The 17,977-nt window shown below is 33.2% G+C and overlaps 4 protein-coding genes across 4 annotated transcripts; 3 read left to right on the top strand and 1 right to left on the bottom strand.

Annotated features, from left to right (window-relative positions):
* Positions 1–267: 267 nt before the first annotated feature.
* Positions 268–3,240, bottom strand: LOC18604763 (uncharacterized). The gene is made up of 3 exons (XM_018116839.2): positions 3,002–3,240; positions 2,318–2,465; positions 268–2,059 (listed from the first exon to the last, which is right to left on the bottom strand). The coding sequence occupies exons 1-3, from the start codon at positions 3,034–3,036 to the stop codon at positions 395–397; spliced, it is 1,848 nt and encodes a 615-aa protein (XP_017972328.2). The 5' UTR covers positions 3,037–3,240; the 3' UTR covers positions 268–394.
* A 4,120-nt stretch (positions 3,241–7,360) lies between these two features.
* LOC18604762 (uncharacterized protein At5g01610-like) lies at positions 7,361–8,816 on the top strand. The gene is made up of 3 exons (XM_007037388.3): positions 7,361–7,615; positions 7,923–7,977; positions 8,282–8,816. The coding sequence occupies exons 1-3, from the start codon at positions 7,529–7,531 to the stop codon at positions 8,659–8,661; spliced, it is 522 nt and encodes a 173-aa protein (XP_007037450.3). The 5' UTR covers positions 7,361–7,528; the 3' UTR covers positions 8,662–8,816.
* A 1,322-nt stretch (positions 8,817–10,138) lies between these two features.
* On the top strand, positions 10,139–12,494 carry LOC18604761 (eukaryotic translation initiation factor 5A-like). Its single transcript, XM_007037386.3, has 5 exons — positions 10,139–10,397; positions 11,014–11,136; positions 11,255–11,311; positions 11,391–11,465; positions 12,157–12,494. Exons 1-5 carry the CDS (start codon positions 10,275–10,277, stop codon positions 12,256–12,258), a joined length of 480 nt encoding a protein of 159 aa, XP_007037448.1. The 5' UTR covers positions 10,139–10,274; the 3' UTR covers positions 12,259–12,494.
* A 716-nt stretch (positions 12,495–13,210) lies between these two features.
* Positions 13,211–17,716, top strand: LOC18604760 (HNH endonuclease domain-containing protein). Its single transcript, XM_018116799.2, has 3 exons — positions 13,211–13,557; positions 14,053–14,172; positions 17,173–17,716. Exons 1-3 carry the CDS (start codon positions 13,314–13,316, stop codon positions 17,328–17,330), a joined length of 522 nt encoding a protein of 173 aa, XP_017972288.2. The 5' UTR covers positions 13,211–13,313; the 3' UTR covers positions 17,331–17,716.
* The last annotated feature ends 261 nt before the right edge of the window (positions 17,717–17,977 follow it).

Below are 17,977 nucleotides of genomic sequence, written 5' to 3'. Positions count from 1 at the left end.
GTTCTAGTTGATTTGCCTTGGCAAGTGGCAATACGCCAAGTCCATGACAATGCTCAAGCCGGAAGAACAAAAAGAAAAAACAAATATCAGCAAAAACAAAATTGCTAAGTCCATCTCTAATTTGTATTGGTCCTTTTACATAACTTCTTACGCATGATTATCTTGTTATGCATTTCTCCAGCCTTATGCAAACCAAGTTAACATTTAAAGCCTGTAATCAACATGAAGAATAGATATAAATATCACAATGCCACACCACAATTACCATTATTGATATAAGATCTTTCATGCAAATAGACCAATATTATAATTTCAGTTTACAATTAAAATTCCAACACATAGTACCCACTCACAGCTATTATAATCAAACCAAGTTTTTTAAGAAATTCTTGGACTAGAATTTTATGTTAAGAACTTTACCCAAAGGCTGATTTTTTGTAGGTAACTTTTCAATTGTGGGAGGACTGAATTGTTTAGGTGCAGACTCCTCCCTCAGGGCAGCTAAAGCAGCTTTTCTCCTTTGCTTCTGCTCTTGCCACATCCTCAGCTGATCCTCAAGTGTTGCTTTGGCTTTCTCTGCTGCCTCTGCCCTGGTAGCAGCCTGTTCTGCGCGGTTCCTGAACAACCCAATTTTCACCATTGCAACTTCCAATTCCTTCTTCAAAAATTCAACTTCATTCTTATTTTCTGACTCTGTGCTTAATTGTTTAGAGTCTTCTGCTAGTGACTTTGAGTTTGAAAGTTGATCTGTTTTGTCAGCTTTTTGGATCAAGATGTTGTATTCCTCAATTGAAATTGTTATATGATTAACACTCTTATCTCTTTGATCATCAATGTGAGAAACTAGTGCACCTTGAGGTGACTTCTCAGCTTCATGGTTGAGCGTAGAGTTGTCACATCCTTCAGCTTCCACTTCCTGTTTCAACTTATGATATTCCTTCTTGGCTTCTTCTGCTTCAACTGCTAGCTGCTGAACTGCAAGATGGAGCCCTGATTTAACACTTAGATCTCTTGCTTCAGCTGCCTCTGCTGCTGCAATTTTTGACCTCCCTTTATGAAGCTCAGCCTTTAACATCGCTAGTTCGACTTGTGAATCATTATCTTTTTCCCCAACTTCATCCATCTCAATTTCTAGTTTCTCTAGATCACTTTTAAGTGCTTCAACATTGCAGTTCAGGCTCCTAACCTCTTCATTAGCATTTTTCAGTTCAAGTTTTAATCGATTTAGTTCTGTTTCCAATGCCTCAATATAAAATGCTTGATCTGATATCTTTCTCTCCTTGAATTCCAAGTCTTGTTTTATTTGGTTCAGATCAATTCCACCATCTGAAGTAGCATTCTCCATTGAACCAAGTATATTAGTTACCTGCTTAAGTTTTGCCTGTAATGAATCAATATACGCAGACTTAATGAGCAGCTGATTCTCCAGTTCTTCTATTGTTTCCAATTGTTTTCTCAGATCTTCTACCTGCTCTTGTGCTTGAAATGCTGTTGCCTTCAATGACTCTATCTCAGCATCCTTCTCAGATGCAATTCTGCATTTCTCCTCCTCAGCTTCAGTGGCTGCCAGCTTTGAAATAAGAACAGAATCATGAAGCTCCAAAATGTGGTCTAACAGCTCTTCTGACTTTTCCTTTTCCATGTTAGCAGAGGTTTCCATCAGTTCTGCTTGTGCCATTGCCTTAAGCTCTGAATCCTTGGCAGCAGCAAGTTCAGTTTCCATATTAAGTAGAGCAGCTTGTGTAACCTTCAGCTCATTTAAAACGTGTGAAAGCGGCTCACGGACCTTTGCAGTTTCTGACAACTGATCCACCATCCCTTTCATCTTGGATTCAAGTTCATCAATCTGACTCTTGACTTCATTGCATTCTTCTATGTATCTATCTCTCTCGAGCTCAGAGTTCTTTAGTAGAACCGAAAATTCTTCCGTTGTTTTCTTGTAGTGTTCTAGTTGAAGAAGAGTTTGCATGTATGCAAAGTCCTTTGCTTCCAATTGCAGTCTGTAGTTGGCCAATTCCTTTTCTAGGTCTTCAATATCTTTCTCTTTTTCCACACCTGACTGAGAAAAAGAAAAGGGGAGATATAGAAATGGAATCAGAAGCTTTAGTAATGTTGCATACGCATTCAAAAGGGTTCATTATCTGATATACTCGAGCAAAGTTCCTAGTATCGAGATTTGCAATATCCTCAACGAAATAATTCAATATTCCAGAAGCAATACTACTTGTGATAGAAGAAAGCATTGCTTTGTAAGTACTTGACTACAGTTTGTGACTTGCAAAAACTTTGAATACCACAATAAAAACCAAAATCTTACAGCGCTGCTACTGGACCGGCGTTTGGACTGATCATTTTCACCAAACAAAGATAGTGCAACTTGAACTGGTTCAATAGGTTTGGTATCAATCTCACCCATATTTCCCTTCCAAGCAAAGAATTGCAAACCGGAAAACACTGAACTGGATCTGCAAGAAATCCAAATCACATTCAGTTCAGCAAAGTTAAGCATTGTATGACTCACTTGTATTCATAACAAGGCTGTACGAATCTATAAATTTTAAGGCTGCAGACCGAGTACAGTGGCATTAGGATTCACGTTAAACCTAGAATATGGAACAGATATGAAGAAATCATTTGTCAGACAAATGTATCTTATCCAAAGCTTTCATTCCTTGGGAAGAAGTTTGCCATGGAGATTCTCAAATCAAATACTTTAAGAGATACCTACCTTATTTCAAGTTTATTCACAGTTTTAAAGAGTTATCAACCATAGATTTAGATTAGCTAGCTTCCTTAAAAGTTGATCAATGGCATGCATATTTCGGAAGGCAAATCAATCAAAGCACAAACAACCTGAATTGCAATGGATTTAATGAACATTTATAATTAGATGAAAACAACATGATAACAAATATATACATACTTTTGCAAACAATTTCTAATGAAACGAAAGAAAACAAATGGGAAGATAATAAAAAAGAAGGGTGAGGTGAGGAAGTACCTGGAATTGCCGGGAACTGAATTGCCAGGGAACATGCAAACGAAAAGCCAAGGTACAGTGATTTGAAAAGGGTGACAGACACTGGAAGTTTCATAGAACAAAACATTGTTTACTAAGACTTTATCGGAGAAAACAAGGCGAGCGATTTTTGTCTGGGTTGAACAAGTTCAGCGGTTGACGATATCGAATCGATACTCAAACTTCCTTGGAATGATCCACATCCACAAATTCCTATTTCTGTTTTCTTTTCGGAATTTCGCGTCGCGGGCTTTTGGTCCACTTTTCTCTTTTTGCATTAATACCCCTTATGAATTTTTCTTGTCATTTAAAAATTGATATAAGAGAAACTTGTGAGAAATTTTTCTCTTGATAAACCCATTTAAGAAATAACTGTTTTTATTCAATTTTATCATGACTTGATAAAAATATTTTTAAAAATTTATTTAGCTTAAATTTTTTATAACTTCAAAATTATTATGGAAATTTTTATAAAAAATAATAATTTTTAAAATTAAGATAAATCTGCTCGGTAAATTTACTTTTATAAGTTTTTTTTATAAATAAGTTGTTTGACAAAATAGTTTATATAAGTTTTAATTTTGATTAAAATTACCATAAAAGATATTTAATAAATAATTTTCAATTAAACACAAATTCCTTTGTTCATAATGAAAAAAAGTTAATTTTATTTTTTTATTTATAAAAAATATGAAAAGTATTTTTTATATAATATAAAATTTATAATTAATAATAAATCATATAAAAATGAAAACAGATAATGTTGTAATTATTTTTATAGATGAGGACATTTTTGAAACAAAAAGAAAAATTCTCTTAAAAAAAAAAGCGTGTTTTTAAAAAAAAAAAAAAGAAAGCTCCTCTCTAGAGCTTTTTTTAAAGCTCTTTTTTTTAAAATTTTATTCTTTAAAAAAAAGTTACTCATTTTTTTAAGAGCTTCTCCAAATTTTTGTTTGACCTGACTTTTGCTTTTAAGAGGTGGATAAGCTAAAAAAAAAGACCAAACAAGCACTAAAGCCATTTCAAATAAATTAAATTATTTATCACAATTATTTAAATTAAACAAGCACTAACTAATTATAGTTAGTTAAGAGGATGAGAGAAGTGACGGTTGAAACTTTTTCAAGAAAAGTACGTACATCTTTTTTCTTCTAATCTCTTCTCTTTTTATTAAAACTCTTACTTCAAAAGTTTAATCAATATCAAATACATTTGAATCAATCTTGACCATCTATTTAGAGTTATGGAAGCATCAAACATGCTCCATAATTATCAAAATTAAAATTAAAGAATAAATAATTTAATTCTTTAATTATTATTTAGAGTTCTTGATAAAATAAAACTCTTTGTTGAATAATAATTCTAATTTTATTATTATCCATTTTAATGTAAAAAGAATTAATAATAAATAAAAAAGTGATAGTCAAACATGAAATCTCCTTTTATCAACATAAATGTCTAGATTCATTTTGCAAGAATCCTTTTAGTATTATCTTAATTTAAGACAACTCTTATCTTTAATTAAGACAAAAATATTTTATCTTGTCTAAATTGAAACAAATATGTTTTCTTGTCTAGATTAAGACAAAAAATATTTTTCTTGCCTTAAATTAAGACAAACATATTTTCTTGTCTAAATTAATACCAAACATGATTTCTTGTCTAAATTAAGACATAACATGTTCTTATCTAAATTAAGACAAACATGTTAAAGTTGTCTTTTTTGTATACAATTTAATTAATCAAATTAAACATGCATTCCAATTTAAATAAGTTGAATTTTACGAAGCTAAATAGGGAATCTATTTGGACATAGATATTTTAAGCTCCAATAAATTTAAAATTATTCATAATCTCATTAAAAATAATTCAAGCTTATCAACCATGAAATCACTCCACTATAGATTAATAATTGCACTCTTGGATTAACTATAATTACAAGAAATAATTCAATATCTGATATTAATTATTAATTTTTCAATTGTAAACCTTATATTGTGAATCCTCGTAACCATCCAATGACAAAAAATGAATTTACTATTTTACCCTTTATATCAAGTTTGTCCCTTAGTCTAGAATTTCATCCAATTAGTGATTCAGTATACTCTAAATCTAATCTTTTGAGTATCCAGATGTGATGAGTAGCTAATGCATCAATCCACTGGGCTCAGATTAATTACCAATTTTTTTGAAATCACTAGAATTGATGTTAATGCTCTGAACTGCATTATTTGTATATATGTTCTCAGATATTCATCTCGATTATAATCCCAACATGCGAAGTCTCAATCAATGCTTTATGATGATCATGCTCATGATATATCAAAGATTATAAAGAGATTAAACACGAGTCCACTATCCATCAAGATTTTGATTCTACTATAAGCAACTGTATAAGTGTGAGATCATAATTTAAGTAATGATTAAACTTAAATTTGATTCTCACATGATTTCAGTTTATGTTGTAATGTCTTTACTCAAAGTCAACTATTTCGATAATTTGATACTTATAATTCCCTTGAAATGAATCACATTCTTTTCGTTGGAAGTAACATAGACACTACAGCCTTAACACAATAAAGTGATCAACTTTATTATATGGTTGTGAATAATTTTTAAATTCAATTAAAATACATGTATCTTATGATGACTCTTCATACAAATGTATTTTAATATCTTAATAAAATCAAGGTTCCTTAATAATTAGATAATGAATGCTTACTTAAAATACACTTTTCATCTTATTATCAAAATGCGCTTTCATTACAAATAAACTAAATGAATTAAATATGAAAATATACTTACTTTTCAGAGCACCATATTCTCAAAATTCCTAACATTTTCTAGTTGTTACAGGTAATGTGTTTCCCTCGTTTGTCTTGCTGTGATCTTTCGAAAGGTATGGACGGACGATTGTGATATTGCTGGAATGAAATGTTTTCTTTCTCTCCAGTTAGGTTGCAGGGCTCTTTTTAATCTTTCTATCCTCTGTGCTTGGGAAATAGGCTGTGTCTCGTCCTTTTTATGTCTTTTGGCTCTATATTAAGTCTTTCAGAGTTGCATGTTCATGGTGAGCTGTCCTAGTCTACCTTGTCTTACAAAATAATTAATCCTCATTATTGCTTTAATTGAGATTGAAGCATGAAACTACCTTTCGACCTACCACTATATATTTTTAATTATCAAAAATTGCTACCTCAACTCCTCCTTTTCATCCCTTGTTCTTATTTTATTACAAGTTTATACTCCCTATTTGTTCCATTTTGTTCATCTCCATTTAACTTTTTTGAGCAAACGAATTTAATTTTGATCATTGCTGTTTAAAATATCATATAAAAATAAATTTTTTAAAAAATATGTTTAGAAATGTTTGAAATTTAAAATTTTTAAAAATTATTTTATGATTTTGTTAAAAATAATTACAAAAATTGAATTCATTTGACTAAAACAAAGGAAATAGTATTTTTGATGTACAAGGGAAAACAAATTTAGGACAACCTGCTTATGCCATAACCCTTCTTCTATTATCCACAAATAAAAGTACTAGTACAGAAAGTAACAAGTGAGTAAACTATTTCATAATTGTTACAATTGACGAAAAAAACCATTTAAGATTTAGATAAATTTTATTGTAATTAATAAGTTAATTACTTGAATTATAATTAATTTTTTATTTGATATATAAAGTCTAAAAATTCATGGTTAGGTATTTGAATTTTACTTCTATCTAACAATTGACACATAAAATTAACAATTTTGTCCAATTGAGTGATATATCCAAAACATCTAATGAAATTACAACACATGACATGTTAATAAGAACTATAATTGTTTTTTTTTTTTTTTAAAGTTAAAAGAAGAATTTCATTAAACGACTGGAAATCTTCCCCTTTACAAGAGCCATGGCTAGCAACCAAGCCAAAACAAAAGGAATATTGGTCGGTATGCTATTCAATAATTGTATTTATTTTATATGTCTCATGTTGTAACTACTACGGTTTTTTATTATGAAATGAAATTTTTGTTTCTTAAAAAACATAAAAAAAAAAAAAAGACATTTGTGAAAACATAAATATGGCATGTTTTTATTGAATTTTTTATACGGTGTCGATTTGATTAAGGATATTATCTAATGTATGCTTGCAAATTAAAGGATGAAAAAAAATTCAAGTATCTAAATATAAATTTTAATCAAGGGTGTGGTTCAAATGATGCAACAACAGTAATAATCCTTGGTTTGTAACCTTTCAAAATTAAAAAAAAAAATATCCTTGTTTTGTATTTTCCATTTTATTTTGTGGGCGCCATTTTTTATTCTCTTTCAGTTTGTCATTTTTTGGGAGCTGTAAAACTATTGGCACACTTGGGGAGAGAGGTTTAGCGTGTGGTGAGCTGGTGTCAGGAGGAAGCCATTTTCTTTCCTTCCTCCCCCTGCCTCATCCATTCCCTCTGTGGGGAGCATAAACAGAGTGACTATTCCTAGATCCCAAGTAAAGAGAAGAAAAGAAAATGGAGAAAGCATTGACAAAAGCTGGTAGCTTCTGGATTTCCAAGAAAGCCAAGGCAGAACTCTCTAATATCACTGAAGACCTCTCTGTGCGTATGGTTATAAACTCTTCTTGTTAGATGGTTCAACTTTCTCTTGCACTAGAATTTGATAATGCATAAAGTTCCAGTACTTCTCATCTCTTTTCTCAAATATTTCATGGTAAAGCTGAATGTGAGAATCAAGATCTGGTTAGCTTTATTTTCTTGAATAAGAAGAAGATTCGTGTATATTAGGATTTCCATTTTTGGCTTTTTTCTTTCTTTCATATGTATTGCCTTAGGCTTTCTTCTCTACCATTATGCTTGCACACCTGATGAATTTGCTGTTTACGGAAAGTGTGATTCATGATTTCAGTCTCTGTCTAACACGGTTGAAGAGAAGGCCAAATGGATATTCAACAAGCTGAAAGGTAAGAGTACTTTTGTCTGTTACATAAATACCTAGTGTAGTGATCCATTCTGATCATTGGGTATTCATTCTAGATCAACACAGAACAATGTGATTCACTGCCATAGACGACACACCGTGCTTCTAGTTAATTGACTCCTTTCCTTGGGAAAAGCCTAACGGGGAGGGTCTTGCTAACATGTGTTTGTTGTCATGATGCCTTTGGTCTGTAATTCACAGATCATAATCCTCCATTTATTCGCAACATATATAGTTTGACAATGCCTATATCATAAGATTTTTACCGTAACCATCTGTTGTTACAGGTAAACCGGTGAAGGCCTTGCCAGATCTCCTCCGGGAGCACAACCTTCCACCCGGTCTATTCCCACGAAACATAACATGTTACGAATTTGATGAATCAAAATCCAAGCTGATTGTGTACTTCCCTTCTCCATGCGAAGTGAGGTTCAAGGATGCATCGGTTGTTAGGTACGCAACTCGTGTGAAAGCAACATTGTCAAGGGGAAAGCTGAGTGGAATCGAAGGGATGAAAACAAAGGTCCTTGTATGGGTTAAAGTCACCAGTGTGAATGTTGAGAGCTCCAAGTCTGACAAAGTTTGGTTCATGGCTGGTGTCAAGAAATCAAGGGCTAAAGATGCCTATCAAATGCCTGGTGATGCTGTTAAAGTAGAAGAATTTTGAGCTTCTCACATGTTAAGCTTTAGTGTTAAACATGATGTTAATCCACCAAGATATGTACATCTCTATTAGTCTATTATGGGAGTGATTAAGTTTCTTCAGCTTTAGTCACTCCCCAAACTCACTCACTTACATACAGTTTTACTATTCACAACTCACATTTCTTTTCAAATTTACTTTTCAATATCCTTTAAAACATATACTGAAAACCACTTAATTTTAAGGGTATAAACGACTAATAAAACTGCCTTTAGGAGTACAAAATGTCTGAAACTATTTTCCATAACCAAATACTTGTTTTATTTGGTAAGAAACAAGTATTTTATGCTTTTCACAAAAAAAAAATGTATTTTTAAAAAAATAAAGTTATCTATTTACTGACATGACAAATGATGGAACCTTGGTGAAACATATTTCCGAATAAAAGCATCGTTAAAATAGATATGGTGATGAAATTTAAAGGATCAATGGATAGGGTAATTGTTAATTTTGAAATACCTAATCCAAACCTGATTAAAGAAGGGACTTGAACTCTACAACTACTCGGCTATATTTGAAATTTCCTTCTCAAACTCGAACCCTAATACCTTATTAATTGATATGACAGATGATAAAACTTTGGTGAAATATATTTTTGAATGAAGACACCATTAAAATGGATATGTTATTAAGATTGTCAACCGATAAGATACTTGTTGATTTTGAAGTACCCTAATCGAAACTCAATTAATAAGTAAGGAACTCAAATCCTACAACTACCTGACTATTTTTTAATATCTTACATGTACTTGAAGTCTAATACCCTACCCACTACCTGTTAACAACCCTCATCCATTTAAATACTCAATTGTGCAAAAAAATTTATTAACATCTTCATGGTAACTAATTACCCCAACTCATATAAGAAAATAATTATATTTCACAATTCATATTCATATAATTCATTAATAATTAAATTTATAAAAATAAACAAACATTAAAATTAAATTTTAAACAATTAATTATTTTAAAATATCTCAAGTAACTATTTAAATAATAATAAATAAATAAATAAATAAAATATTTATAGTAAATATTCATAATCAAATTTAAGTATAGAGATTCAAAAAATGATACCTATATTCTACTGAATCTGAAATATATATTAAAATTGGTATCTGAACCTGTCTAAAATTCGAATATAAAACATATGTATCTTGTATAATTGAGTAGGATAGCTGCAAAGAATATCTATTGCCATCATTGAGATTGTTTGACTGACAATTAAGCTTTTGATTCTCTCCACTAAAGCAATAATAGTCTAGCCCAAGCCCAATGAAAAGGTGTCGCGTTCGAAGAACGCAGCATATTCCTGAAAATCTATCCAAAATTCCTCCCCATCATCATCCATCACAGCTAAAATTCAACGGCGATAAAGCACTAAGGACCCCACCTTCACTCTCCCATAAGGATAAACACGAATAAAACTGAAAACCCTAATGCACAAAATAAACATATAAAACCCCCGCACGCGCCCTGCCCTTTATTTCCCCCACCTTCTCCGCCCCCATTCTGCCTACTGCGAAGAGTCCACACCCCAATAAAGGAGAAACAAAAGAGTTATTTGAAACCCGCAAATGTCGGACGAGGAGCACCATTTTGAATCCAAGGCCGACGCCGGCGCCTCCAAAACCTACCCTCAACAGGCCGGGACCATCCGCAAGAACGGCTACATCGTCATCAAAAACCGCCCCTGCAAGGTCCCATCTCGTTGTTTCCTCTTTGAATCCTGGAATTTAGTTATTTATTTTTTGGATCTGTCTGTTATTATCCTGACAATGAACTCGGAATTATCTGTCTGATTTAGGTTTTTCAGTGTTTATGATTTCTAAGTTGAGATTGTAATGGTTAAGATCTCTTAATTTTTTTCAGTACTTTCGATCATAGGATAATTGAATTTTTTTTTATTTTGCTGCTTGCTTCTTTTATTTATTTATTTATTTATTTTTAATAGTTTCCGGAGGTGCAAGGTAATGTTTCGTTTCTAGGATTAAAAAGCAAACGATATTTTTGAAAAATTAAAAATAATTAAGAATAAAATATGATTCTTGCTTTTTTATTCTATGATCTTTAGCTTTATAGTAACCTTTATGAAGCAAATCCAAATTGGAAAAAGTAATAAAAACGATCAACTAATTAAAGTTTGTAGTATTAAAAAATCAATAATTTTTTAATGAATCTTCTCATGGTTAGCAAGCTGATGATATTTACTGGCATGTGATAAATTGTTGTTTGATGGGTTGACTGATGATTTGCACCCTATGGTTGCTATTTAGATTGTGTGTCAAATGATTGCTGTTGTATGTTGTGAGACAGGTTGTAGAAGTTTCCACTTCCAAGACTGGGAAGCACGGTCATGCTAAGTGTCACTTTGTTGGAATTGACATCTTCACTGCCAAGAAGCTTGAAGATATTGTTCCCTCTTCCCACAACTGTGATGTACGAAAAAACTTCCTTAAATTAGTAAATCGTTTATTGTTTCTCTGATTCTCATTTTTAAACCTTCATGTAATTGTACTAGTTTTTAATGAATGTTTTCTTTTCTCTGTTTTAACAGGTTCCACATGTCAATCGTACTGACTACCAGTTGATTGACATTTCTGAGGATGGATTTGTAAGTTCATTTGCTCCTTTTTTGCTTTTTTCTTTCTCTTTTTTGTGTTTTTCCCTTCTTAACTAGTTAAATATTTCAGGTGAGTTTGCTGACTGAAAGCGGAGGCACTAAGGATGATCTGAGGCTCCCAACTGATGAGAACTTGTTGACCCAGGTCAATTAACTACTATTTTTTTTCTGAAAGGCATCAATTAACTATTTTTACATGTTTTTTATTTGGCCCTTTTGCTTATAGTAGCTTTTTGTTGTTATTAAGTTTACTGATTTGAATTCTAGAGAAACAACAAATCCAGTCTTGTGCACCATTGGTTGGTACATGTATTATATCGTATCCCTTTGGCTACCATGCACTTAGTCCAGTGGCAGCTCAGATTTGCCCCCCCCCTTTTTTTTTTTTTTTTCATTTTCTGCTACATAAAGAAGAAAGGGAGATGAAAGAATTTGTGTGAGAGAACGAATGAAAGAAATATAGTTTTAGCAAAAAAGAAGGTTTATGTTTAGTCGTTCAAAACTACATGTTTTGATTTCCTGGCCTTTTGACGGGGGCATACTGATTGAATGCCATTTTCCTATTATGGGTAAAGACAGTCCTTTTGTTGGACATGTTTAAACTTTAATCCAGCTTAAAGTGGTCTGTTTTTATTACAGTGCTATCTAAATTTGCATTTCTCGTTTTACAAGGTGCTTATAAATGTGCATAAATCTCCTACCTCGTGTAAATCTATCAAACCATGAAATTATGGTTGAACTTGTGTTGCATCAAGATGATAGTTGTATTTCACATTCATGTCTGTATGCCAAATGTTGGGAGCCGTTGCTAATACAATCTTTTTTTGGGATTGCAGATCAAGGATGGTTTTGCAGAGGGGAAAGACCTGGTTGTGTCTGTCATGTCTGCGATGGGGGAGGAGCAGATCTGTGCTCTCAAGGACATTGGTCCAAAGTAGTTTAAGATTGATTTGCAAATCTGTTATTCCAATATTAATTTAAAGATTTTGTTGTAAGAGCTTTTATAGCTTGCCTCTCCATGACTTGGGTAGGTATAGATGCTGTTTGGATGGGCTCTATGTTTGGTTTGGATACGAAAACACCATTACGAGTTTCATGTTGTGCTATGGTTTATTGTTATTCCCTTCAAGTCCCCTTTTATTGGAAAAATCAGACTGATGCGGTTTTCATTTCATTGGATGTTCTTCCTTATAACAGTATATTTTATAACCTCGGGGTTTTGATATCATTCTGGGAACAGTTCACCAAGTAGATTCCAGCACTATATTCTTCCCCTTTGCGGCCTTTACTCGGTGAAAGGATACAAGTTTAAATAGCGAAATCATACTATACGACAGCTTACGACTCCAGAATTTGGTGGCCTTGGTCTGCGTCTCCTGGTTTCATGCCTTTTACAGTAATCTAACCAACTAAAATCGTTAATATAATATATATTCCTTTAATATGGCTTTTTTAAAAGCAATGTTGAACATTGTTGAAAACTATTGTACGTGTCAAAGTAATGGACCGAAGCTAGTTTGGTTTAGGTTATTTCGATTTTCTCTATATTATTGATTCGAATTATTTTTAAATAATTTAATTAGTTTTTTATTCGATTAATATGTAAATTTTAAAAATAATTTAATTAGTTATTTTTAATTGAGAGAAAGAGATTCAAAATTTATACATACATCAAACAATGAGTTAAAATGTGATGGAATTTTTTCACAAATCAACATTTTTAAAAGAGAAAAAATTAATTCGGTTCTACAAAACTCAATGAGTTGTACGTAATTTACTCAAAAAATTTGTTAAGTAACAGCGCCATTTTTTACCTAAAGAAAAAAAATTAAAAATAGAAACAATTTTTCATTTTTTTTTTAAAAGGGCCAAGAGTAAACTCAAGGGTGCCCTGAGCTGACACGTAATGAAAAAAGCATGTGTTTTTCTGAATCTTCATGTCATCTTAATGGACAGATCGGCAGAGAACTGAAACTCATAAACGCAAAAAAGGATGAGTTCTTCGTCTTCGTCTTCTTCCCCTCGTCGTTCTCGTATTAGCAATGGAGAAGATGAGAGGCCAAGATTCTTCGACTCGAAGGCGAAGAGCAAGTGCTGGGCCAACGCAGAAACAGTGCCTGGTCGTCATCCTGAGAGATGGCGCAAAGACGCTGCTGGCAACATCGTCTGCAAGCGTTTCTGCAACTGCAAAGGCTGCCTCTGCTTCGAGTACGACCACATCCTCCCCTTCTCCAGAGGTCTCTTTTTCTTTCTCTTTCTGTCTCTCTCTCTTAAAGAAACCCGTTTGTTAAAATTTTCACTTTTCTTTATGGCTTTTGATGGGCAATTGGAGTGTTCCTTTCCATTTTAGCTGATTTAGTTGGATGTTGAAATGCGTTTTGTGGGGGTAGTATTCCTGTGAGCGCTGTTGACTGATTGTGGGATTTTGATTTTATTTGATGCTTTGCTTGATAATGGAGAAATGGTGGGGAAATGAACACATTTGGAAATTTCATACCTCCTGTTGCCTGAGAAATCGGAAATAAGTATTCAAGTGAGACCAATTGTATAATGTAGCTAAGTTGAGTAGAAATTTTCATTCTTGACAGCCAATAGTGTATTTGACAAATTTTAAAAAATTTGGCCCCTTTTAATTTTGTTTGCTTTCAAAATTTTTGTTGAAGGCAAACTGTTATATCTTTCAACTTCAGGTGTAGATTTTGAGTTGTTTACTTGTGGTTGTGTGTTAATAGGTGGTGAGTCCACGGCAGAAAATTGTCAAATTCTTCAAACTAGGGTGAATAGGCTTAAATCAAACAAAGAGGTGGATACAACCAGGTTGCAAGGTTACTCTTGCGCTGTCCAGTTTACTGGTAAGATTGCCTTAATTCTTATCTTTTCAGTTTAATCTGAAGAGTGTGCTATCTGAATGCTTGCATATCTTTGTTTCTTTTTGTAACTGTTCTCTACATTGTTAGTATGCCAAGAGTCTCAAGAATAGATTCTGTTGAAGTTGCCAGCTTTTGATCAGTTTTGTAAGGCATAAATTTCCTGGTAATCTGTCACTCATCTTAGAGGGATCAGTGGGACTTTAAACACAAAGTCTATTTTCTTAAGATGGCCTCAACACAATCTTAGAGAAAGTAAATTAAGTTTGCTGGCAAAGCAAGACCTTGGTTTGGGATGCCTACTAGAAAGATCATCCTTGGTCCTATTATTATCAGTGTGGTATTATTATAATTAAATTAGTATGTTTGTGTTTTGGAGTTTGAGGACTTCAGGGAGAATTGCTTAATAGCCTGTTTCTGTTCCTTAAAGGCATTGTTGTTAAAGAAGAAAACCACCTTCTCTTTGTGTGTGTGTGTGGAAAGGGGGGGTGGTAATGTTAGAAAATGTGCTAACAATTTTCTACAATGTTTGGATTAGGTCCCTGTTCAACTCGTTGAACTCATTGTAATTTTTGCCATCATGATCTTCACCTAAGTCGAGGAAAAGAGCCACTCTTTCTTGTCGGCACTGGCCCACTTTCAAAATTCAAGCATTCAAACTTCACATTCCTACAACGTTAGTGAGAAATTTCCAAGCTAGATAAAAACAAAAGCTCTTGGTAGTTGGTACACTCAATGTTACTTTTTTTTTTCTCAAATAAACACAGCGTAGAATCAAAACTACTAGGAGCGAACTAGTTTGATACATTTCAACCAGAAAAAGGAGTTCAAAAATGCTAAAATCCAAAGAGACAAACTTGAAATCTAACTGAAATCAAGCATTATAAGATTGCTGCATGGGTGGCTGTGTGGCTGGGTGTTGACAATTGGCCAATTGGTATTTAATTAGATAAGAAAGAAATACAAAATTAGGGAATGCTATGCAGAGAGCAATGGGAACAACCAGAACAGGTAGAACAATTATATCACACGAACAACAGTAAAAGTAACTCGGAACAAATGTTAAGGTTCACATGTTAGCTTCACCTTTGGGATGTTCTAGAGAGTTTGGCTTGGTGGCTCAGAATCTGGAGATTGTTAGGAGGGTTTAACCTTTTCCTGAAATATATGTGTTTTTCCCTTTTCCCTTTTACATTTTTCCTTTTACTCAAGAACAAATCTCATTACAATATTAATGACCATTTGCTAGAAAAGCCCACTACTCTAAATGGCCACATAATGGGGTTTCAGCAACTATTACCTATTATCTACATTAAAGCTTTTTCAATAACTGTTACTCATTAGGTATATTAAAGTTTGTTATTGAGTAACTATTTCTTCTTCTCTAAATATGGAGCTTGGACAATTCAATCAAGAATAAGATTTCTTCGACAAAAACAAATAGACTTTTACACACTCTCTAAATATTTTCTCTCAAATTCTCTTCTACTTACCCCTTCTCCACTCTATTCTTAGCCTTTCTATGTTGCTTACCTATTTTCTACATTTTTTCTGCCCTATTCTCAGTCTTACTCTACCACTTTCCTATTCTCGACACCTTCTCTGCCTTATTCTGCCACTCACCTATTCTCTCTCACTTTCCACAGCACATGGTGCTTCAGGCATCACTGGAATCTTTCTCTCCGCTGCCTCTAGCACAACCTGTTTACTTATTTGCAGCACTACCTTTCTCTCCCTACCACAAAAACCCCCACTCTACAAGAGCGAAAAGAGAAAGTGTGGCCTTGGAGTAGGTATGTGACAGCTTGGGTTCTAATTTTTGGGTGACAAAAGTGGGATTTAGAACTTCAGGCTATAAAGCACATGGTTTTTAGAGGATTAAAATCCATATAGTAAAAAATAATAACAAACCTTGTTAAGCAGTTTGAATGGTTTAGTCTAATTTTTTATTGCTTCAAGGCTGATATTCTCGTCCAAGTTGGTGATATTCCTGGTTGAACTGGCCAGTTTGGTTTGTTCCTGAAAACATTGGTTTCCAAGGAGCAAATGCAGGTAGGAAGCAGTGACAACAAGAGTTTCTTATGGAAACATTAATGTCTGAGAATAGTCTTTATTTTTAAAATTCTGGGGGAAATTTTTTGTTTCTGATTGGTTAAGTAACGGGGTTTACCAAACATGCACTTGTCACTATCCTCACTCACTGACTTACTTGTGATGAAGGATAAACTTCTGGCACTGCTTCATCATAGGTGCCATACTACTCTTGATGGATTTCAAATGCGTTCTTTGGCCATCACTGATCATAGGATTTCTGCTGAATTAGCACAACCATTGTTCCTGAGCATAGATGATGTTTTCTGTGTGGATGATTGCTTCTCCATTCTGTAGGACAGGAACTCTGGTTCACTTTAGCAAGTTGAGAGCCTCTCATATGACGATCTTAATTCATGTAGACAACCTAAGTAGAAATTTACTTCAAAAAAAAAATTGAGAGTTAAAACTTTTGTTCCATGAATTTTGTTCTAGGTAAAGTCAAGCAGTATCCTATTTCAATGCATTTACTTGTTTTAAAATTACTTTAATTAACAAGTGTGCATAAGCATCTTGGTACTGAGAAGCATATTTCAAAGCAAACCAATAATTTGCAGTTTTTGTGGTTGCAGTAAATAGTAATTTAGAGGTTTATTATACAAGGTTAGGCTATAATTTTGATCTGGCCATTTTGATCCATGCCCAACTGTGACTTGCTTGTTCACCATTCTGGTTCGCCTCAACTTCTAAGCTTTTAATTATCCCCTATTTTTCCTTCCTTAAGCATAAAATAGGCAGTTCTTGCCTTGCCCTCCATACAATAGTTTCTTCGAATAACTATTTTGTTCCATTGTGGTATCATATCTCTTTGTGTGTGTGTGTGTGTGTGTATAATTTATCATTTCAAGTTTGAAGTATTTACCTAAATTCAAATGTTGTTTTTACATCTTGTAGATAAGGAGCTTGACATTATCGAAATGGCCGTTTATGGGGATGTAAGTCGGCCTGGTAATCAGTGTCGCTGCAGAACTCTTGCTGAAATGCTTGGAAAATACAAGTCAAAAGATGACTTGGCTGCCTGCAAACTGCCATATGATAAAGAATCTTTATAGCAAACAAAGGCTACATATTGATGCAAGACTCTTGACAAGATTTTCAAACAACATGTATCTGATTCTGCATATCTGATGTTGTGCAGAGTGCTTGAGAACATGTTCATTCTGATAGGAACGTAAACTGAAATTGAACCTCCCCCAAGCTTTTTGGGGCCACAAATTGAACACTTGAATCAGATCTGTGATTGTAGTTTTGGATTTGATGAGATGTCGTTTTCATCCCCATTTCGCGTGGAGTGTTGCTTTGTCAAAGGTGGGTTGAATTCTGCCTCAATCCTTCATACTTGTAAAGCGCAATGGGATTCCATCGGTGTGGGGATGGGATGGCTCTCCTTTGTCTCCACTTTGGAAGAGGAAAGGGAATGATTGAGCTCATTGAACTACGTCTCGGATGCAATATTACTCCAATTTAAATAAAGTATAATTTTATTTTAAAAAATAATAAATATAATTCGAACTATTTAGTTACTAATATTTAATAATATTAAATTATTTTCAAAATTTTATTTTCTTTTTTTATAATTTTATAGACCTTTGACAATTATCCTTATGAATGAAAAAGAGAATATTTTTGCTTCAAGTTTTACAATTATACGCGGTAAATAAAAGTTTTTCTATTTTTCTATTTTTTTTTTGAACTCTTT

The sequence above is a fragment of the Theobroma cacao genome, chromosome 3, assembly GCF_053813885.1.
Source record: "Theobroma cacao isolate CCN51 chromosome 3, ASM5381388v1, whole genome shotgun sequence".
Classification (NCBI taxonomy): domain Eukaryota; kingdom Viridiplantae; phylum Streptophyta; class Magnoliopsida; order Malvales; family Malvaceae; genus Theobroma; species Theobroma cacao.
Note: the sequence above shows the minus strand (reverse complement) of the source record. Positions and strands in the feature narration are given on the sequence as shown.